The sequence below is a fragment of the Melopsittacus undulatus genome, chromosome 2, assembly GCF_012275295.1.
Source record: "Melopsittacus undulatus isolate bMelUnd1 chromosome 2, bMelUnd1.mat.Z, whole genome shotgun sequence".
Taxonomy (NCBI): Eukaryota; Metazoa; Chordata; class Aves; order Psittaciformes; family Psittaculidae; genus Melopsittacus; species Melopsittacus undulatus.
In genome coordinates this window covers 69397533-69414202 of record NC_047528.1, presented here as the reverse complement: position 1 = coordinate 69414202, position 16670 = coordinate 69397533, and the positions used below count along the sequence as shown (strand labels likewise).

General features: G+C 44.6%; 2 protein-coding genes across 10 annotated transcripts in view; both read left to right on the top strand.

Annotated features, from left to right (window-relative positions):
- The window catches only part of ZBED1 (zinc finger BED-type containing 1), a 60658-nt gene extending 44153 nt beyond the window's left edge, over window positions 1–16505 (top strand). The window contains exons 1-4 of one of the 6 annotated variants that reach the window (XM_031051164.2): window positions 3912–4055; window positions 9392–9692; window positions 10423–10473; window positions 10575–16505. In XM_031051164.2, coding sequence (XP_030907024.1) covers window positions 10626–12713 — 2088 coding nt within the window. In that variant the 5' untranslated portion in view covers window positions 3912–4055; window positions 9392–9692; window positions 10423–10473; window positions 10575–10625 and the 3' untranslated portion in view covers window positions 12714–16505. Of the gene's footprint in view, window positions 1–3284; window positions 3395–3911; window positions 4056–9391; window positions 9693–10422; window positions 10474–10574 lie in introns of those variants that run through there. The other 5 variants (XM_034060095.1, XM_034060094.1, XM_034060093.1 and 2 more) reach the window with 5 other exon arrangements.
- The window catches only part of DHRSX (dehydrogenase/reductase X-linked), a 161530-nt gene continuing 148044 nt past the window's right edge, over window positions 3185–16670 (top strand). For all 4 annotated transcript variants that reach the window (XM_034060099.1, XM_034060098.1, XM_034060096.1 and 1 more), the window contains exon 1: window positions 3185–3394. In XM_034060099.1, coding sequence (XP_033915990.1) covers window positions 3283–3394 — 112 coding nt within the window. In that variant the 5' untranslated portion in view covers window positions 3185–3282. The remainder of the gene's footprint in view (window positions 3395–16670) is intronic.

Below are 16670 nucleotides of genomic sequence, written 5' to 3'. Positions count from 1 at the left end.
ATCTCTTGCCTCAAGTCCCACTCCAATCCAGCTTAGGAAGACAGGCATTTAAATCCTTTTTAGAAGCCTGAAAAATAAGCAGCAGTCAGAATTATGTCTGGCTTCTTCCGGCGTGGGCCATCAGCTTTGACATACGTGCAAAACGCAGAGTACACGTCTTAAGCTAAACAGGGGAGCGGAAGTGTTCATTTAACTGTTTGACAGGGATTGCTGTGACACTGTTGACATCTTGTGAGACTGCAGCAATTATTACGCCACACTTGGGCAAAAAGCATTGCCCTCTCCAGCTGAACTTCCTGAAGAGCCGAAGAGCCGCGTGGTGACTACTAGGAGTTCTTGGCTCCAGTTCTCATCTTCAGGGGAGCAAATCCAAGGGGAGCAAATTCACACACCTGGAAAAGATGTCTTGTACAGGAGATTGTCATGGAACAAGCAAGAAAAAGAGGGCATAATCTCACAACCCTCCACGCCAGGCCAGAGAGCATCTGAAGTGCAAGGCTCTGATGTGGCCCCGTGCCTCGTGCGTTCCTGGCTGCACAGGCTCTCAGCTGCAATACCTACCATCCCTGCTACTCGATGATTGCTGATTATGCCATTCGGCTGAGGAGTTTGAGCTCAGGGCTTAATTAGAATCTAGAAACATCACCTACTTCCTTTCTTATGACTTTATGCATCTTTATGCAAAATGTGGGTGAAAGCACTGTGATCACCTACTGCTTCATTAGTGCCAGTCCTGAAGGAGAAACAGAGAAGCTGGATCATGTGTGGATGGAGAGTTTCCAGCCTTCCAAGGGGATATCTGTGTTCTAACTACAGGCTGGTTTTGCCCACTGGAGCTGAGTTCTCTTGCAATTGGTGGAAAGAAGGAAGCATTGTAAGCACCTCAAAGGAAGTAATCATCTTCTGCAGGTCTTCAGAAGTGCCCCTCTCTGTCCGCTCCCTGTACAGCAAAGTTGCAGTAATTAAATTACTCCTTTTGTCCCTTCCAGGGCTCAAACACCTGAAATTTCACTGAGGTAGTAACATCTCAGTGAGGTATCTAAAGTAGGTGGATGAAATTCCCCACCAGATACTCAAGGCCTCACAGTTAATGATTGCAAGAAAAAAAACAAAGTATCAATCAGAATATGGTGACTACTGAGAACCAAAAATAAAGCAAGTATCATGTAAAATTCTGATACATTGTTTTGAAAAGTATCAGATGCATAGGCTTTTGTTAATATTTTCATTTTTCCTCCATGCCTCATCAGCCTTTAGAAAAAATAATTTAATCTAGGGTTAAAACAAATCTTTTTCATCCTTTCCGTACTCATGAACCATGGAGGGCTGAAAATCAGTTAAACACCTTGAGAAAAAATAGCAGGACCACTAAGACCCATTGTTTGTTCTCCACTTAGTCTAATTCTTTGGATAGCATAGTGTGAAAAAAGACAGAGTATTTATTGCTGTAGCTTGAATACGCATCAATCAATTTTATTATACTAGAAACCCTGAGAAAGCATAATATATTTATATACAGATCAGGTAAATACACCGTAGACAAGTTCCACAGTTTAATGTTGCAAAGTGCTTTCATTAATGCTGTAGTTCTGAGGAAAGGTTGTAAGAGAACATAAAGGAGTCAATATTTGATTTTTACTGAGATAAGTTGAAAGCACAATTCACCTTTACTAAAAGTCAGTGCTTCTTCTTTCATGTCTTTTTATGTGATGCTCTTTCTACCACTCTATGCATGGCTGAGAACAATATATATTAAGAATGAATCCTTCATTGATGTGACTTCACGATGTTCTGTTTATTATTTATGTTTGCATAATTTCATGTGCTAATATAAAACTCTGTAATTCACCAGAGATACATACAATTAAATGGTTGGGTTTCTCCTGGAGCAACTGCACACTATGGTTTTATTTGATGTATATTTCCAACAGGATACAGAAAGTCAGATCTGCTGAACAGTTCGATCTGACATTGAAAAAGTATATTGTTAATTTTTTCTAGAAAGCAGATTCATTTTTTTTTAAGAGGAGTAACATTACATTTCAAATGCCCTTCCAAACGTTGTATGGCTCCCTATCCTCCTCAAAATGTTACTGAAGGACCTTAAATTAAATATAGAGGTCAACCTCTCCTCTTGTGAAATGACTATTTTTTTGTTTTGTATTGATACTGAGGCTCATCTGCCATTACAAAACCCAGCAGTTCTGTGAATGAAAACCACAATGTCAGGGCTAAGCGCTCTATTTCCTGTAGCTGAAAACTGCTGTCTACCAGGACTGGTAGGTAGGAACTACTCTGTTCCAAGTAGTTGGAGTCTTCAAAATAAGGCTAAGGATTTTAAACTTGACAAAACTCTAGATGTAAACCATATTACATAGTAGGTATCACTGTAAAGAATGTGTTCATCAGGCTTGTATAAAATTCTGGCTGTTGATTCAGGCAGGCTTTGAACATAAAGCTGCATTTGGAGAAATGTCACTATCCCTGGAAGTGTTCACGAACAGTGCAGATGAAGCCCTTAGTGACATTATTTAGTGGTGGCGTTGGCAATCCTGGCTGAGGTAGAGGCTGGACTTGATGATCCTATAGGTCTTTTCCAACCTAGCTGATTCTGTGATTCTAAATTGTATCTGCAACTGCGGAGCCGCGACCGCGAGAGGAGGAAGCCTGACGGATGCCCGAGGTGGCAGGGGTCATGCCCAGGCAGAGCGATGCCCATGGGGTTCAGCAGCAGGAGCAGCCCTTCACCTGTGCCAGACAGAACATGAGCTAGCTCAGTGCGCACCTTCAGCCACGGGGTCTGAGGCACAGCCTGACCCCCTTGCGGTACTCCGGTGCCAGCAGCAGTGACAGCCGAGGCAGCCAGAGCCGCTGCGCCCAACCCGGCGGCCTCACGGGCGGCTGTCAGCGCCTCCCCGCTGCTGACTCCCACGGCCGCGCGGCTCCCCTCACCCGGTCCCCAGCTCCCCGTTGCCAGCGGCCAGTCTGCCCACGGCCGCCCCTTCCCTCCCCGCGCCGGCCGAGCCGCGGCCCTTCCCCCGCCGCACATGCCCAGAAGGGCGGGAGCCACGGCGCACCCGGGCGCTGTTCTGACAGCGGCGGCGCTTTTCCTTCCGCTGGGCGGGGGCCGCGCCCCCCCCCCCCCTCCCCCCCCCCCCCGCCCGGCCCTGCCCGGCCCGGCGGCGGCGGCCAGCCACCGCGCCGCTCACAGGCTGTCTGCTCGCCTGTCGAGCTCCTTCCGCACCTCGCCCCTAGCCAGCCGCCGCGGGGCGGGAGGCGGCCATGTCGCTATTGTCTGCGCCGGTGCCCTTGCTCCGGGTGTATTGGATCGGCCTCCTCGTCATCCTGCACCAGCTGCGCCACCGCCTCCTCTCGCGTTGCCCCGCGGCCCCAGGTGAGCACCGCAGCCGACGCCGCAGGGAGGAGCGGTTGCGGGACGGGGGGCGGCGAGCCTCTTTGCAGAGGGGAAAGTTTGCCCTGCCTTGCACCGCGGGGAGGGCGGCAGTGCTGGGGCCCAGGGAGCGCGGGGCCGCCAGACGGCCCGCACGGGGAAGGATAGGATAGGATAGAACAGGACAGCTGCGACCTTGGCCGCAGAGGAGGGTTGGCCCTTTCGCTCCACTTCCTTCGCAGAGGAGCAGAGGTTGAAGCAGCGCCGCGGCCCCGCACCGGGCACCACCACCGGGCTCCACCCCCTCTCCCTCCGAGGGCCGAGACAGGCCCCCTGCGCCGCCGGAGGGCAGCGGCCCGGGGGGGAGCTGCGGCTGGCGGAGCGCCCTCCCCGCCCCCGCCGCGCCGGGCCCCGCCCTCACCGCCGCCGGCGGGCGGCGGGTCCGGGCCCCGTCCGGCCCCCGGGCCGCGGCCGCCCAGGACGCGGGGCGGGGCGGGGGGCTGAGCCCGGGACGGGCAGCCGGCCTTACTGCGGCCTCGGGAGGTGGTGTGGGGGCTCTGCTGGCCGGCGGTCCCCGCTTCTTCTCTCCCTCTTGTGCGCTTTCTGACCGTTTCGCCTCAGACCTAGGCTCAGAGCCGCGCGGGTGCAGCCTCCCTCTGCCCAGGTAGGTGCTTGGAAAGCAGGTAGCGGCCGGCAGCCTCCTGCTGGCCCGCCAGCGGAGCTGGGCTCGCCTGCCGCCTCCGACTGTTGTGCCCCTGCCGCGCCAACAGCCCCGGCACCACCGACCGTGGGCTGTTCGAGAGCAGAACATACCCGTGCTCAAAAAGCTTAGGCTTTAGTAGCGGCTGTCGCTCGCTGATAGTCTTTTTGCTGAGAAGTGAATGACACCTGTAGTTTTCTCCAGGGGACTTCAGATTAGTAATGTTTGGAGAAGTCATGGTTTGAACTTTTCCAATTTGGGTCAACAGCATGGTTAATAGTGACTAGGGGAAACTTTGAGTTTGACAGAGAACAGAGATCTGAATTTCCTCTTTCCTCTCATTACTCTTGAAGACTTTTTTTAAAAAACTTCTGAGTTTATAAACTTAGAGCAAACTGTGAGTCTGAACGGGCAGGTAGGGTATCATCAGGGCTGAACATACAACTCCGTGCAAGTCAGTGCCTTTAACTTCCTCTGCTCAGCAGCAAGTGAAACTCTGTGGCTCTCACAGTAGTTTTAACCAGAAGAACAGTTTAAAAAAACCAGCAAACCATATGCTGAGAAGGCATAGTGTTTTGGTAAGAAGATGGGGCAGATGAGGAAATTGTTTTAGAGAATATCTGAAGTGGCGAGGAGATGGGACAAGCATACCACATAGTAAGAGTGTATTAGTACACTTCATCACATGTGGCATCCTTGGGTAGCATTTTGTCTACTTTTAATTCCTTCCAACCCTTCTGTGATAGGCTGGGATCCTCCTTTCTCATTCCCGAAAGACAGTGACAGAACCCCCAAACAGATGATAGTGCCCTGGTGACCGAAAGGGCAGATGTGCGTACGGTTTGAAGTCATCTGAGCATTTTTCTAGTGTTAGTTTTTCTTGGCAGAGCAAAGCTGGGTATTGTGCCTGGGGAGTGTAACGCTTTCCAAATCTTTTTTGAATCTCAGAGAAGCAGCATGATGAAAATGTGACACAACTGTTTTGTTCCAGTCTCTTCTTTGCTGCTGTTCCAATAAGTAAAAGTGTTGAATTTGGAAATGCCGGAGGAAGGCAGTGAAGATCAACCTGGAAATGTCAGCTGCCTAAGTAGGACCAGGACAGATTTGACAGATGTAAAAAGTTTTCTTTTATCCCTCACTCATGGTGGTTTCTTCCAAGGACTATTAGTTTCCTCCTCAGATAGTTGTTTGCGTGCAGTTGCCTCTTGGCAGTTACCTGCTGCCTCGCTTCAACTCGTAGTGTCCAGCTATTGCTTAGAAAAGTGAATCAGCTTGTCAATGGGATCTTTTTTTACCCAGATAAACCCTGTTTCCGTAATAACTTCAAAATAGTGACTGCAGTGCAACAAAAAGCAAAAGTGTTGGTTAGAACATGCTTTATTAAAGCTTGGATCAATAAAATACTCTTGCTGTAGAAAAACACAAAGTGACTTTTCCAGACAGTAACCTAGTAAGGTGCTTAAGTAATCTAGAAAGGCACTCAGGTTTAAAGTTTTCTACATCTTTTCAAGGGGCTGTCAGTAACTCTTACAGGAACAGGCGCTTTATTGCCAGGGTGCCTTCCCAGGGAGAGCCTGGAGGGGGGCAGTGGGTCTGGGAAGGGCAGGGCAACTTCCGATGATACTGTTTCCCTGGCCCCAGCCCCCCCCCCCCGTCAAAAGTTCCCACTCTTCATGCGGCAGTGGTCCAGCTCTACCCTGGAAGGTTTAGAACAGAGGGATGCTCCGTGGCTTGTCTTTGAGCTCCATGGGTAAGCAAAGGGGTCTGGAGTCAGTGCAGCCTTTCTGCCTCTGAATTTTCCAAGAAACGCTTGCTTTCTTGCACTTGCTGGGAAGAAGTGTTCAGGATTTCAATCCAAGTAAACCAAACTAATTTTGTTTTCTTTTTCTTTTTCTTTACCCTAACTTAGAGTAGCATGCTCTTGGCACGTGTGCTTTCACGTGGGTTTTAAAAGTGACCATCTGTTCTGTCACATCCTGCTGGGGTTCCTCTAATTTTTATAGATGGGATTCAAAATGGGTTTGGATGGGAAGAGGGAAAGGGCAGTTTGAGCTCTGGAATCTAGGTCCCATGCAAAAACTTGGTAATTGTTTTGAGCTGCAAACTGAAAAGATGCTAAAATTTGCTACTGAAGTGAGCCTTACTCCCCTGTCCCAGTACAGACTAGGGAGGTTGTCCTGAAATGCTGATCCCGGAGAGCAGGGAAGGGAGATACAGAGCTGGGGAGGATAAACGGGGCACAGTCAGTGGTTGCTTTGCTAACTAAAAAATCTGTGTGCAGAGGTAAAGGGGAACTTCTGTTTAACTTACATTAGAACATTTTTCCAAGTACTAGTTGCATGAATGTTATAACTGCTGATACGTAGTGCCAAGTTTGTTAGTGTTCAGTGATCTAAACGATTAAAAGTCTTATTAGAAATTACTTCTTGGATGTTTTTTTTTACAGTGCTTACTCTTAATTAATTGGAAAGGGGGAAAAAAGCCCTGCATGACTACAGGTCTTGGTATAAGTAGCTTTTTAAAAAGAAAAATCAAATCAGTGGATGGATTAAAGACAAACTAGTATTAATTGTGACACCAGGATATTAAGACTGGAAATGCAGACCCTAAAATCATGAAAGTCATCCTACCAATAACAAAAAGGTTTAAATAATATGCTACTACTGCTAGTATCTTTTGATGTTTTAAAAGTCTATGAAAGAATTTATTAGGCATTTTCCTCCTGCATTTTCTCTTCTACTGTGTGTGTTTCATTGAAAATTGGTAGGAGAATACTAAATACTGAACATTTTGTAGTTAAATCTGGTGCCTGTGATGTGTAGAAAAATGGCTCTGAAGAAGGTGGTAATGTGGCTGAAGTTCAGAAGACCTTAAAGATGACTCCCTTCCATCGTAAAAGTGGTTGAAATTTCATGCGTTTTCAGTTGGTCCCAGTTTCTAGTTATTCCGTATCATAATTTGTTCCGAGCTTCTTTGCAATTTATCATGAAATACTAATTTGGGAACATGAACCTCTTAATTTTGATTCATGTATTGAGGGCTTTTACTTTATATGAGTAAAACTTAATGATAGACCAAGCACTTCCTCCTCAGAGCTGTATGAGCTCTAGGTTGTAAAACATCCATAGGTGGGTAGAGAACCAACCAGGTAGGAAGGATTGATAGCAGGCAAAAATGAAGTTGCATCTAACAATTAATCCTTCTCCCCCACACATGCACCTTCCTAAGAGAGTTCTTTATGTAGTTTCAGAAGTGAGGAAACACTCGTTTTGGTTGCGGGTGTGCAGACTGAGGCAAGGGGTGCGTGACAGTGATACCTGCGTGTAATTAGAGAGGGTGCCATGACTGTGCCTGCACGAGGGGACGGAGCAAAGGTTGCAGGGTGGCTGCACACCCCGCATTTCCTCACATCCCTGTGATTTCTTTCACAATAAGAGTAACTCTTATGTGGGGAGACACAGGTTTGCATTAGGAGAGTTAGAGGGGCGTGAGAGGTGAGGCAGCACAAGGTACTCCGTGGAGGAGACCTGGGCCCTTCCTCCTCCTCCTGTGGCAGGTGAGTCTGCAGTGAGGCCAGCAGGGGATCCTGTCTGCAGGCATTTAAAAGCCTTAGCCCTGCTACTGGCTGGTGGTGTTGGCCAGCTGCATAGAGGAGGTGAGGAACAGAGCAGCTTCTCCGAAGGTGTGCTCTGTTTCAATGTGGGTGGGAATTCCAGGGAGAAAGGAAGAGGCACGTTGGTAGCCTGGAGGCTTCCGTGTGTGGAAGGGTTTTCAGCAAACCAAAGTGGCACTCTTTTTTTTTTTATTCATCATAGAAAACTCGTCAAGCTTTAGGAGAGCCTTTCCATCAGCTGCCCTTGTAACAAGCTGCAACACTCCCCACAGGCAATGAGGTGTTTCATTCCAAATGGATTTCCTTCTGTGAGGTGCTGGTGTCTTCAGTTTGGCTCAGAATTGAAGCTGCTCTAGTTTTTGCCAAGCCAGTGCTATGAGCACTGTTTCACTAAAAGAGGAAAAAAAATTACCTCTCTTACAGAAAAATGAGAGATGTGGGCTTTTTCCTTCTGGTTGTTTTTTTTTTTTTATCTCATAATGCCAGTTACACTTTGTAACAGTTGAGGACAGGCAGGGATGATTAGCAGTTTATATTCCAAACTATTATGACAGCTGAAGTGTGGTTTACAGCATTATAATAAAGGTTGTGTTACACTGCCATATCCTTAACTGTGGCAATGCTATTCTGTGCCACTGTTACCAAGTGCCAGATCCATTTCAACATGACGGCAGAGCTGAAACATACATAAGAATAAAGGGTGGGGTGAGTCTGTAACACTCCCTTTCTCCAAAATAACTTGTATTTTATCAGTCTGTGATGACCTTTTTATGATCCAAGGTGTGTCATACTAATTTTAAATCTTAAAGTAGGATCAACTCCTTTATCACAGTGCCTTCCTCCTTGCTTTTAGGAATTGCCACATAAATGCAAAGAAAACAGTAAGATATAATGGAATACCAAGAGCCTCTCCATTTCCTTGAGACACTGTATCATGGATTGAAATGGAGGGATCTAAAAGTAATAGTAATGCATACTGATACAATATGTGTCTTGTCAGTACACAGTGATGATATTGCAGGGTTACATCATTATACATTACACCACTTTGTCTTTCAAAATCATATTTTTTGTGGGATTGCATGCCTTGGTGCTGTTGATATGCACCATCTCTTTGGAATAACACAGCATGACCATGTTGAATCAATAGTTTATCCTGGCAACTTAAAAGGCACTGAATGTATCACAGTATAGGGCATGCTAGGAGTGAGAATATTGTCCCTCATAGGGGACTAAAAAAAAAGAGAAAAAAAAGCCTACTCCCAGAAGTAAATCTTCAGAACAGATACAATAAGGTACTTGCTCTGCACCTCTCATTCTGCTTCTAAGCCATCAGCTGTGTTTAAATAAGTATGTTTAACCTTGGCAAACTGATGTTTGGTTTTTCATTCAAGGCATTCAAAAAGTGCTTCAAAATGCTCAGAGAGGAAAGATCTTTTCTTGGGAATGTTCATCAACAGCATAAAGCACAATGAAGAAGCTTGTACACATACATTTTTGGGCTGTTCCCTTGCAGCAGTGTGAAAAAGTCAGTTTTTCCCTCCCACAGCCAGCCAGGTTGCCAACTGGGGATTTCCGGGCTTGGGTGCAAGTGCAGCTCCTGACCAGCAGAGAAGGAGCAGTGCTATCACTTTCAGGATTGCTGTAGACATGCTCCTGATATTCCTCTCCTGCTCTCTTCCCCTAGATTTTTGTGGAGGAGGTTGCATCTGTGCTCAACTGGTGTCTTCCTTCTCCTTCCCAGTCCTTGCCAGGCCCCTGGTTGAAGGGCTTCTTGCTGTGAACAGTGGCTCAGCTGGTGGTGTGGAAGAAACGAGGAATCATCAGTGTGCAGCCATGCTGTGCTGTGGCTTGGCTTTTTGATGTAGCAGAATCAGCTCCAGAGGGTGCCAGCTGCCAGCACTGTGCATAGAGACACTCTGGGCCTCAAGGAGTGCTTGCATATGACTGTTTGCACAAGAAGCATTTTCCTGTGCACACATACTGAGGTACAGATTGCCAAGTCTTGCCTTATCACCACACTCATCTCTGAAGTGTCACCCCTTCCCAACTTCTGTAGCCTTTTGAGGAAAATACAACAAAATTATTTTCCAGCTGATGTGGATAATAACATTTATTAGTGTTTCCATGTCTGCTTTTCCTGTAATTATAATGTACTGTTATTCCAGGAACCACAATTGTGAACTAGTAGTTCAGGAGATGGCTTTGATTTCAAAAAGAGGACAGGAAAGGTGTCAGATGTGTATTGTTGATCTGCATGTAGGCTCACACACCTTTTCCTTTTATTTCAGTCAGAAAACATCTTTACATTTTAGAGGAGCAGATAAATGCCATAATTTACATCACAGATTTTTTTAATTAAGTATTTTTTTTTAAGGTAAATGCTGGAACAGTTAGATTGAGCTAACAAAAACTTCTTTCAGAATAAACAAACAATAAACCCTTCGCTCCTTCAGTATCCACTTTCAGTTGAAATAAATAAGTGAAGCTCAGTAACTTAGGCAAAAGGATGTTGGTCTAGCCTTAACTATCACTGAAGAGGCAGGAAAACACTGTAGCAGGTGACCTCTTTATGTAACAGTAATGTATCAGCTCTGTGGTATAACTGTGTAATTCCAGAAATGAAATTTATTGAGGTCTTCTAGCTCAGTTTCACAGCAGAATGTGAGGCATTAAAAATCCTTTTTAATTTTTGACATTCTGATTGGCTTCTTGTAGGTCACACTTCCTGCAAATCTCATCTTTAAATTTGCAAATGTAATTAGTAAGGTAGGTTTCTTGATACATTCACAGAAGCGTTGATTTCACATAGTTAAGAGTGGTCAAACTTGTGCTTTCTCATTGTATCTTTATCTTACTGCCTTTATCAGGTACTCATTAATGAGTGAAGGATCAAAAAGTGGGACGGTGGCCAAGAAGCAATGGAGAATAAAAGTTTAGAAGGTTCCCCATCAGACCTAAAGTTAGTGGCTCACCCGAGAGCAAAGAGTAAAGTGTGGAAGTACTTTGGGTTTGATACCAATGCAGAAGGATGCATATTGCAGTGGAAGAAGATCTACTGCCGTATTTGCATGGCACAGATCGCCTATTCAGGAAACACATCCAACCTTTCCTACCACCTTGAGAAAAACCACCCTGATGAATTCTGTGAATTTGTGAAAAGCAACACTGAGCAGATGAGGGAAGCCTTTGCCACCGCCTTTTCAAAAATCAAGCCAGAGTCATCACAGCAGGTTGTTCAAGATAGTCTCATCATGAAGACCTACCAGAACTATGAAAATAAAAAGCATCAGGAACTGACATCCGCAGTCATCAGCTTAATTTGCGAGGGCATGTATCCGGCCTCTATCGTTGATGAGCCCACCTTCAAGGCCCTCTTGAGAACAGCAGACCCCAGGTATGAACTTCCAAGCCGAAAGTACTTCTGTGCAAAAGCTATTCCTGAAAAGTACAATGCCATTAGAGAAATTGTGCTGAAAGAGCTCACTGAGGTTCTGTGGTGTGGCATATCCACGGACATGTGGAGGAGCGAAAACCAGAACAGGTCGTATGTAACGGTCGCTGTTCACTTTCTCAGCAGCAGTCCTGCCAACTGCCTGGCTGTGAACTCACGGTGTTTAAAAACATTTGAAGTACCGGAGGATAATACTGCAGAGACTATTACACGAGTCCTTTATGAAACGTTCATTGAGTGGGGGATCAATACAAAAGTCTTTGGTGCTACAACAGATTACAGTAAAGACATTGTGAAGGCTTGCTCTCTCTTAGATATTCCCATACAGATGCCTTGTTTGGGGCACACTTTTAATGCAGGAATACAACAAGCTTTTCAGCTCCCCAAACTCTGCAGCCTTCTTGCCAGGTGCCGAAAACTGGTGGAGTATTTTCAGCAGTCTACAGTCGCAATGTACATGCTGAGCGAGAAGCAGAAGCAGCAGAATGTTCTCCACTGCATGCTGGTAAGTGACCGTGTTTCCTGGTGGGGAAGCACGCTTGCTATGCTGCAGCGCCTCAAGGAGCAGCAGTTTGTCATTGCGGCTGTTCTTGTGGAGGACAGCAACAATCACCACCTCATGCTGGAATCCAGTGAGTGGAATACAATCGAAGGGTTGGTGGAGCTGCTGCAGCCTTTCAAGCAGGTTGCAGAGATGATGTCTGCTTCAAAGTACCCGACAATAAGTATGGTGAAGCCACTTCTCCACATGCTTCTAAATACTACCCTGAACATCAAAGAGAATGATTTGAAAGAAATCAGCATGGCAAAGGAGGTGATTGCTAAAGAGTTGTCAACCACCTACCAGCACACGCCTGAGATAGACATGTTTCTCAACGTTGCAACTTTCTTGGATCCCCGCTACAAAAAACTGCCTTTTCTTTCAGCCTTTGAACGGCAGCAGGTTGAAAACAGAGTGGTGGAAGAAGCAAAAAGCCTTCTGGAGAAAGTAAAAGAAAATACTTTTAGAACTGAAGAGAAGTTCTTCGCTGTTTCGGAAGAGCCCCCTGTGAAAAAAATCATCATCTCCTCTACTCCTCCTCCTACAAGTGTCATCAATAACATGCTGGCAGAGATCTTTTGCCAGACGGGAGGCGTGGAAGACCAGGAGGAATGGCATGCTCAGATCGTTGAGGAATTGAGCAACTTCAAGTCACAAAAGGTCCTGGGTTTGAATGAAGACCCGCTGAAGTGGTGGTCTGACAGACTAGCGCTGTTTCCAGTTTTACCAAAGGTTCTTCAAAAATACTGGTGTATTCTGGCCACACGGGTCTTCCCTGAACGCCTTTTTGGTTCTTCTGCTAATGTTGTAAGTGCAAAGAGAAACCGGTTAGCCCCGGCTCATGTGGATGAGCAGATCTTTTTGTACGAAAACAGTCGGAATGGGTCCGAGGCAGAACTGGAGGATGAAGATGAAGGAGAGTGGGGTTTGGAACAGGAACAGATTTTTAATTTAAATGACTCTGTAAATGTAAACAACAATTTCTTCAATATCCGAGACAGTGGGTTTGTTTAACAGGACTGCTGCAGTACATTTAATAGCAAAGAAAATAAGGTATTTGTCTTAAGTTACCAAAAATACTTTGGTATTATGCTATGAATGCTGTAAATATTGAACAGTTGTAACAAACTTGATTTAGCTTCCATTGTCTCATGTTTTTCCCACTGTCTTAAAACACGAATGACTTATGGTTAAACAGCACTGAAATGAATGAGGAAATAAATTCTGCAAGGACTGTGATTTGTGACTGTGGCCCAGATTTCAGAAAGCACTTACCTGTGTGCTTCCTTTCCACTTGCTTCAGTGGGAGACAAGCACATGATTATGTACTTTCTATCATAAAAATATTTTCCTGCATTAGGACCCTGAGCAAGGGCGTTTTTAAGATTTATGCCTCCATTTGTAAATCCTGTGTGACTCAGGATATTAGCTTTAAATACTGGATTTTAAAACATTTTTAAAATCCATAAATCTGAGCAGTGAATATTTTTAGACTGTATCAATGCTATGGAATGAAAAAAGATCTTGAGCCTGATTTTCTTTTTCACTACCTCATGTCTTAGGCCTGGTCTATGCTAGAAAAATTCAGCTGGTATCATTCTGTCAATCAGGAGACTGATGTATTATTATTTTAACTGTTACTGTGCTGGCATAGGCTGTAGTGTGGATGCACTTCTACTGGGATAATTTATTTTCCTTTCCAGTGCGGTATAAATAGTATAAACACTTGTAAACCGGTATTGCTGCATCTACATTAGTTTGGTTTTACCATTTAACTGCAGCAGCTAAATGGCAAAACCTTTTTTTTTTTTTTAATGTCTAGGCAAGCCCTGATTGTAGCTTCTCGTGCTTTTACAAAGTGGTAACGAAGTGTGCAGGGTCAAGGTGGTGTTGTGTTACTTTTGCTTTGTGCCTACATTAAAGCTGATGCCATGTGATGCAAAGCAGGCAAGGCATCAGGCCCGTTGGAGGTCAAGAGGGAGAGGGAAGGAAGGAAAGGTCAGGGAGACTTGTACAGGCCATGGGTCTAACTGTCTGTTATAAAGTCCTTAACCTCTTAATTTAAATGGGGACTTGCCCAGGGTAACTAAAAAATTTTGTTGGCATGAAAAGCAAAATAAAAAGCTTTAATATTATGTAAATATATTTAAAAGAAGGGGACCCCTCTGTTTCCCCACATGTATTTAGTCAGTCTTTAAAATTGTTTCTTATTACATTAGCACCTAAAACCTCTCTTTTTTTTTTCCTCCTGTCTCTTTTTGATTCAGTTTGTAGAGTGGACTTTAGTCCTGTCCAGTCTAATGTTTTGAGTACAGTTTCAGATTAGTTGTTGTGTATTGTAATCTGTCCCTTCGTGTCTCTATGCCTGAGTATTTTAAGCCCTTTTGAGAACTTGGCAAACAAGAAAAAATTAAAAAAACCTAGTCCCAAATTCCCCATCTCTTATGAAATACTGCAGGTCATAAACAGGATTAGAGTTCATGCTTGGCACAAAGTGGGATGGCAGCCAGCATTTTTCCCTGAGGTGCAAAGGAAGGCTCTTGGCATTGTCTAGTTACAGTCAAGGTTTGCTTGGGTTTTTACTTTTTTTACTGGTGTCTCACTCCCCACCTCAGCTTTAGTCTACGGCACTGTTGAGCACAATCGTTCTGGAGAGAGGCCTGTTGAAAACTGGCCATTGTTCTGGAGGAAGAAAGTTGGGGGTTTTTGTAACAGGGATACCCGTGGACATCTGGTTGTAGAAAGGGCACAGCCAGGAGGACCATACAAAAATGAGAACTGTGGTGGAATTAAATCTATTGCCAAACTGCTTGTTTATGTTTTGTTTTAATAGTTTCTGGAAGTCGAAGACCTCTGTGTTCCTTGTAGGTGGGGAACGGGCGGGTGGGTGGGGAGGAAGGACAAGGTTTAGAGTAAATGCATGAAGTAAGTAGCAGTGAACTACATGGCACATCTAAGCCCAGGAAAAATGCACTTAACAGGTGATGTGGCCTGTGTTCAACTGTCAGTAAGCCTGGGTTTTCACACTCCAGTCCTGTGAAAATTAATTTGCACTTTTGCAAAGTACATGCACAGTGCATCCCGTTGAATGTTGCTGCTTGCTACGTCCACTGAAGAGGTGTATGTGATTGCCCAAGCTGCAAAACACAGGGTTGGCCTAAACTCCCACAGGTATGCAGGCTATCAGCAAGGGTAGTGAAAGCAAATTATGGGAGTGAGGTGCAGCAGGTCCCTTAGTGATGTTACCTGAGCTCCTGTGACACCCCTGCAGTGTGCCAGGAAGACCTCTTGGGTTTTACATTCATTGAGTGCCAGCTGGTGTTGGTTACGTCCATTTTTACCACCTCCACCTACTAGCAAAACTGCTGGCCCTTGAGGAGCAGTGCAGATGCTAGCACAAGGTATGCAGATCTTCTCTTAGATGAGCATAATTCGAAGCCATGCCGTGGCAACCAAGGCAGAGAGCCCTGAGCACCAGTCCCCTGGTCTGTGTTCATTCTGCTCCCCTTGACAGCATCCGTCTCCTGTTTCCATCTTTGTTCTTCTAGGGCTAAATGTATGCAGTGTTGCAGGTTCAATGCACTACTCTCTTCCTTCCAGCTTCTTTTTAGTTTTTGGTATCCAAAATAAAACCATAATTGGTTCAATTGTCATGTCTCAGCATTCTTTTTAAAAAAGGAGAAGGAAAAAAAGAAAAAAAAAGAAAAAAAAAAGAACAAAGCCATTGTTAGTCCTACCCATTGTTTGTGAGATTTTTATTTAATGTTCTAAGCCTGGAATATTGTTAAATAAACCAGAAAAATAAGTTAGTTACTAGATTATTTGTCTGCTGTGTGTTCATATCTGTAGCACTTTACAACTTTGAACTCTTCTGCAACAAGGGAAGTTATATTCTAAGGTTTTGAAGCTATGCATTTATTTTCCTTTGATCCTGTAAGTTATTAAAAAAAAAACAACATGCTGTACAAATCTTTTGGATTAAAAAAGAAAAAAAGATGAAACATGTCAGAAGTTTAGATGGTTTCTCTCACTTAGTGCGTGTGGTGTTTCTCATTTAAGCGCACAATTTTCTGTTGTTTTGCTGGGTGGAGAACCAAAGTTGCAACGCTGTTTTAAATATTGCTACAATGTGAGTTAAGTCCTGGCGCTGTTGCCAAGGGTGGGCCCAGAACACATTTCCAAATTACGCTATTAATTCAGATTTATGTTTGTGTTTTTTGACAGCTCATTTGAATCCATAATGTTTAGTTTCCTTTTCAGTACAGCTAGAACATCTTTTTGGAGGGGCAATAGAGGAACTTCAGCTTTTGAGTGCCCTCATGCTGGGAAAGTGAATTTTTAAACAGGCTCTCAAAGTGCGTTCTTGATGTCAAAAGAAGAAGAATTGCCTTTTGCCACCAGCTAAGTATTTCCAATTCAGGATTAAAATTCAGTGGGCTAGGCAAGGTTTCCTAGGGTTAACAATGTAACTAAAGGCAGTTTTGTGTGACTGACCAACCTTTGCAAGCATTTCACCTCTCACTGCCATCAGGGATTGCTGTGAGGACAAAAGGAAAACCCAGAACCAAAATGAAGCTGAAGAGGTGAATTGTTCCAACAAACCATGTGTGAGATGCCTTGGTTTAAATGAAGGGAATAAAGTTCTGAGTTACTTGGAAAGGACATATTATTTTAAGTTTCTATTGCTGCAGTGCATTAGATTAATTTTGAGGGTTTTCTTTAACTAATGTCATGGTGTTCCAGTTAGCTTTACGGGAGCATTTGTATGCAGGGACACAGCAATATTAAAAGCCAATGAAACACTAACTGGCTATTTGTAATATTTTGTAGGACTTTTGAAAAATGTTAAAGGTGACGTAGAGTTCATGATTTTGTGATTTTCATGTGATAGCTTAAAAAGAAGGGGCTGCCTGAGGACCTAATTTCTGAAGGAGGGGACGTGTGTGGATCTAAGCCCAGAAGTAGTGTGTT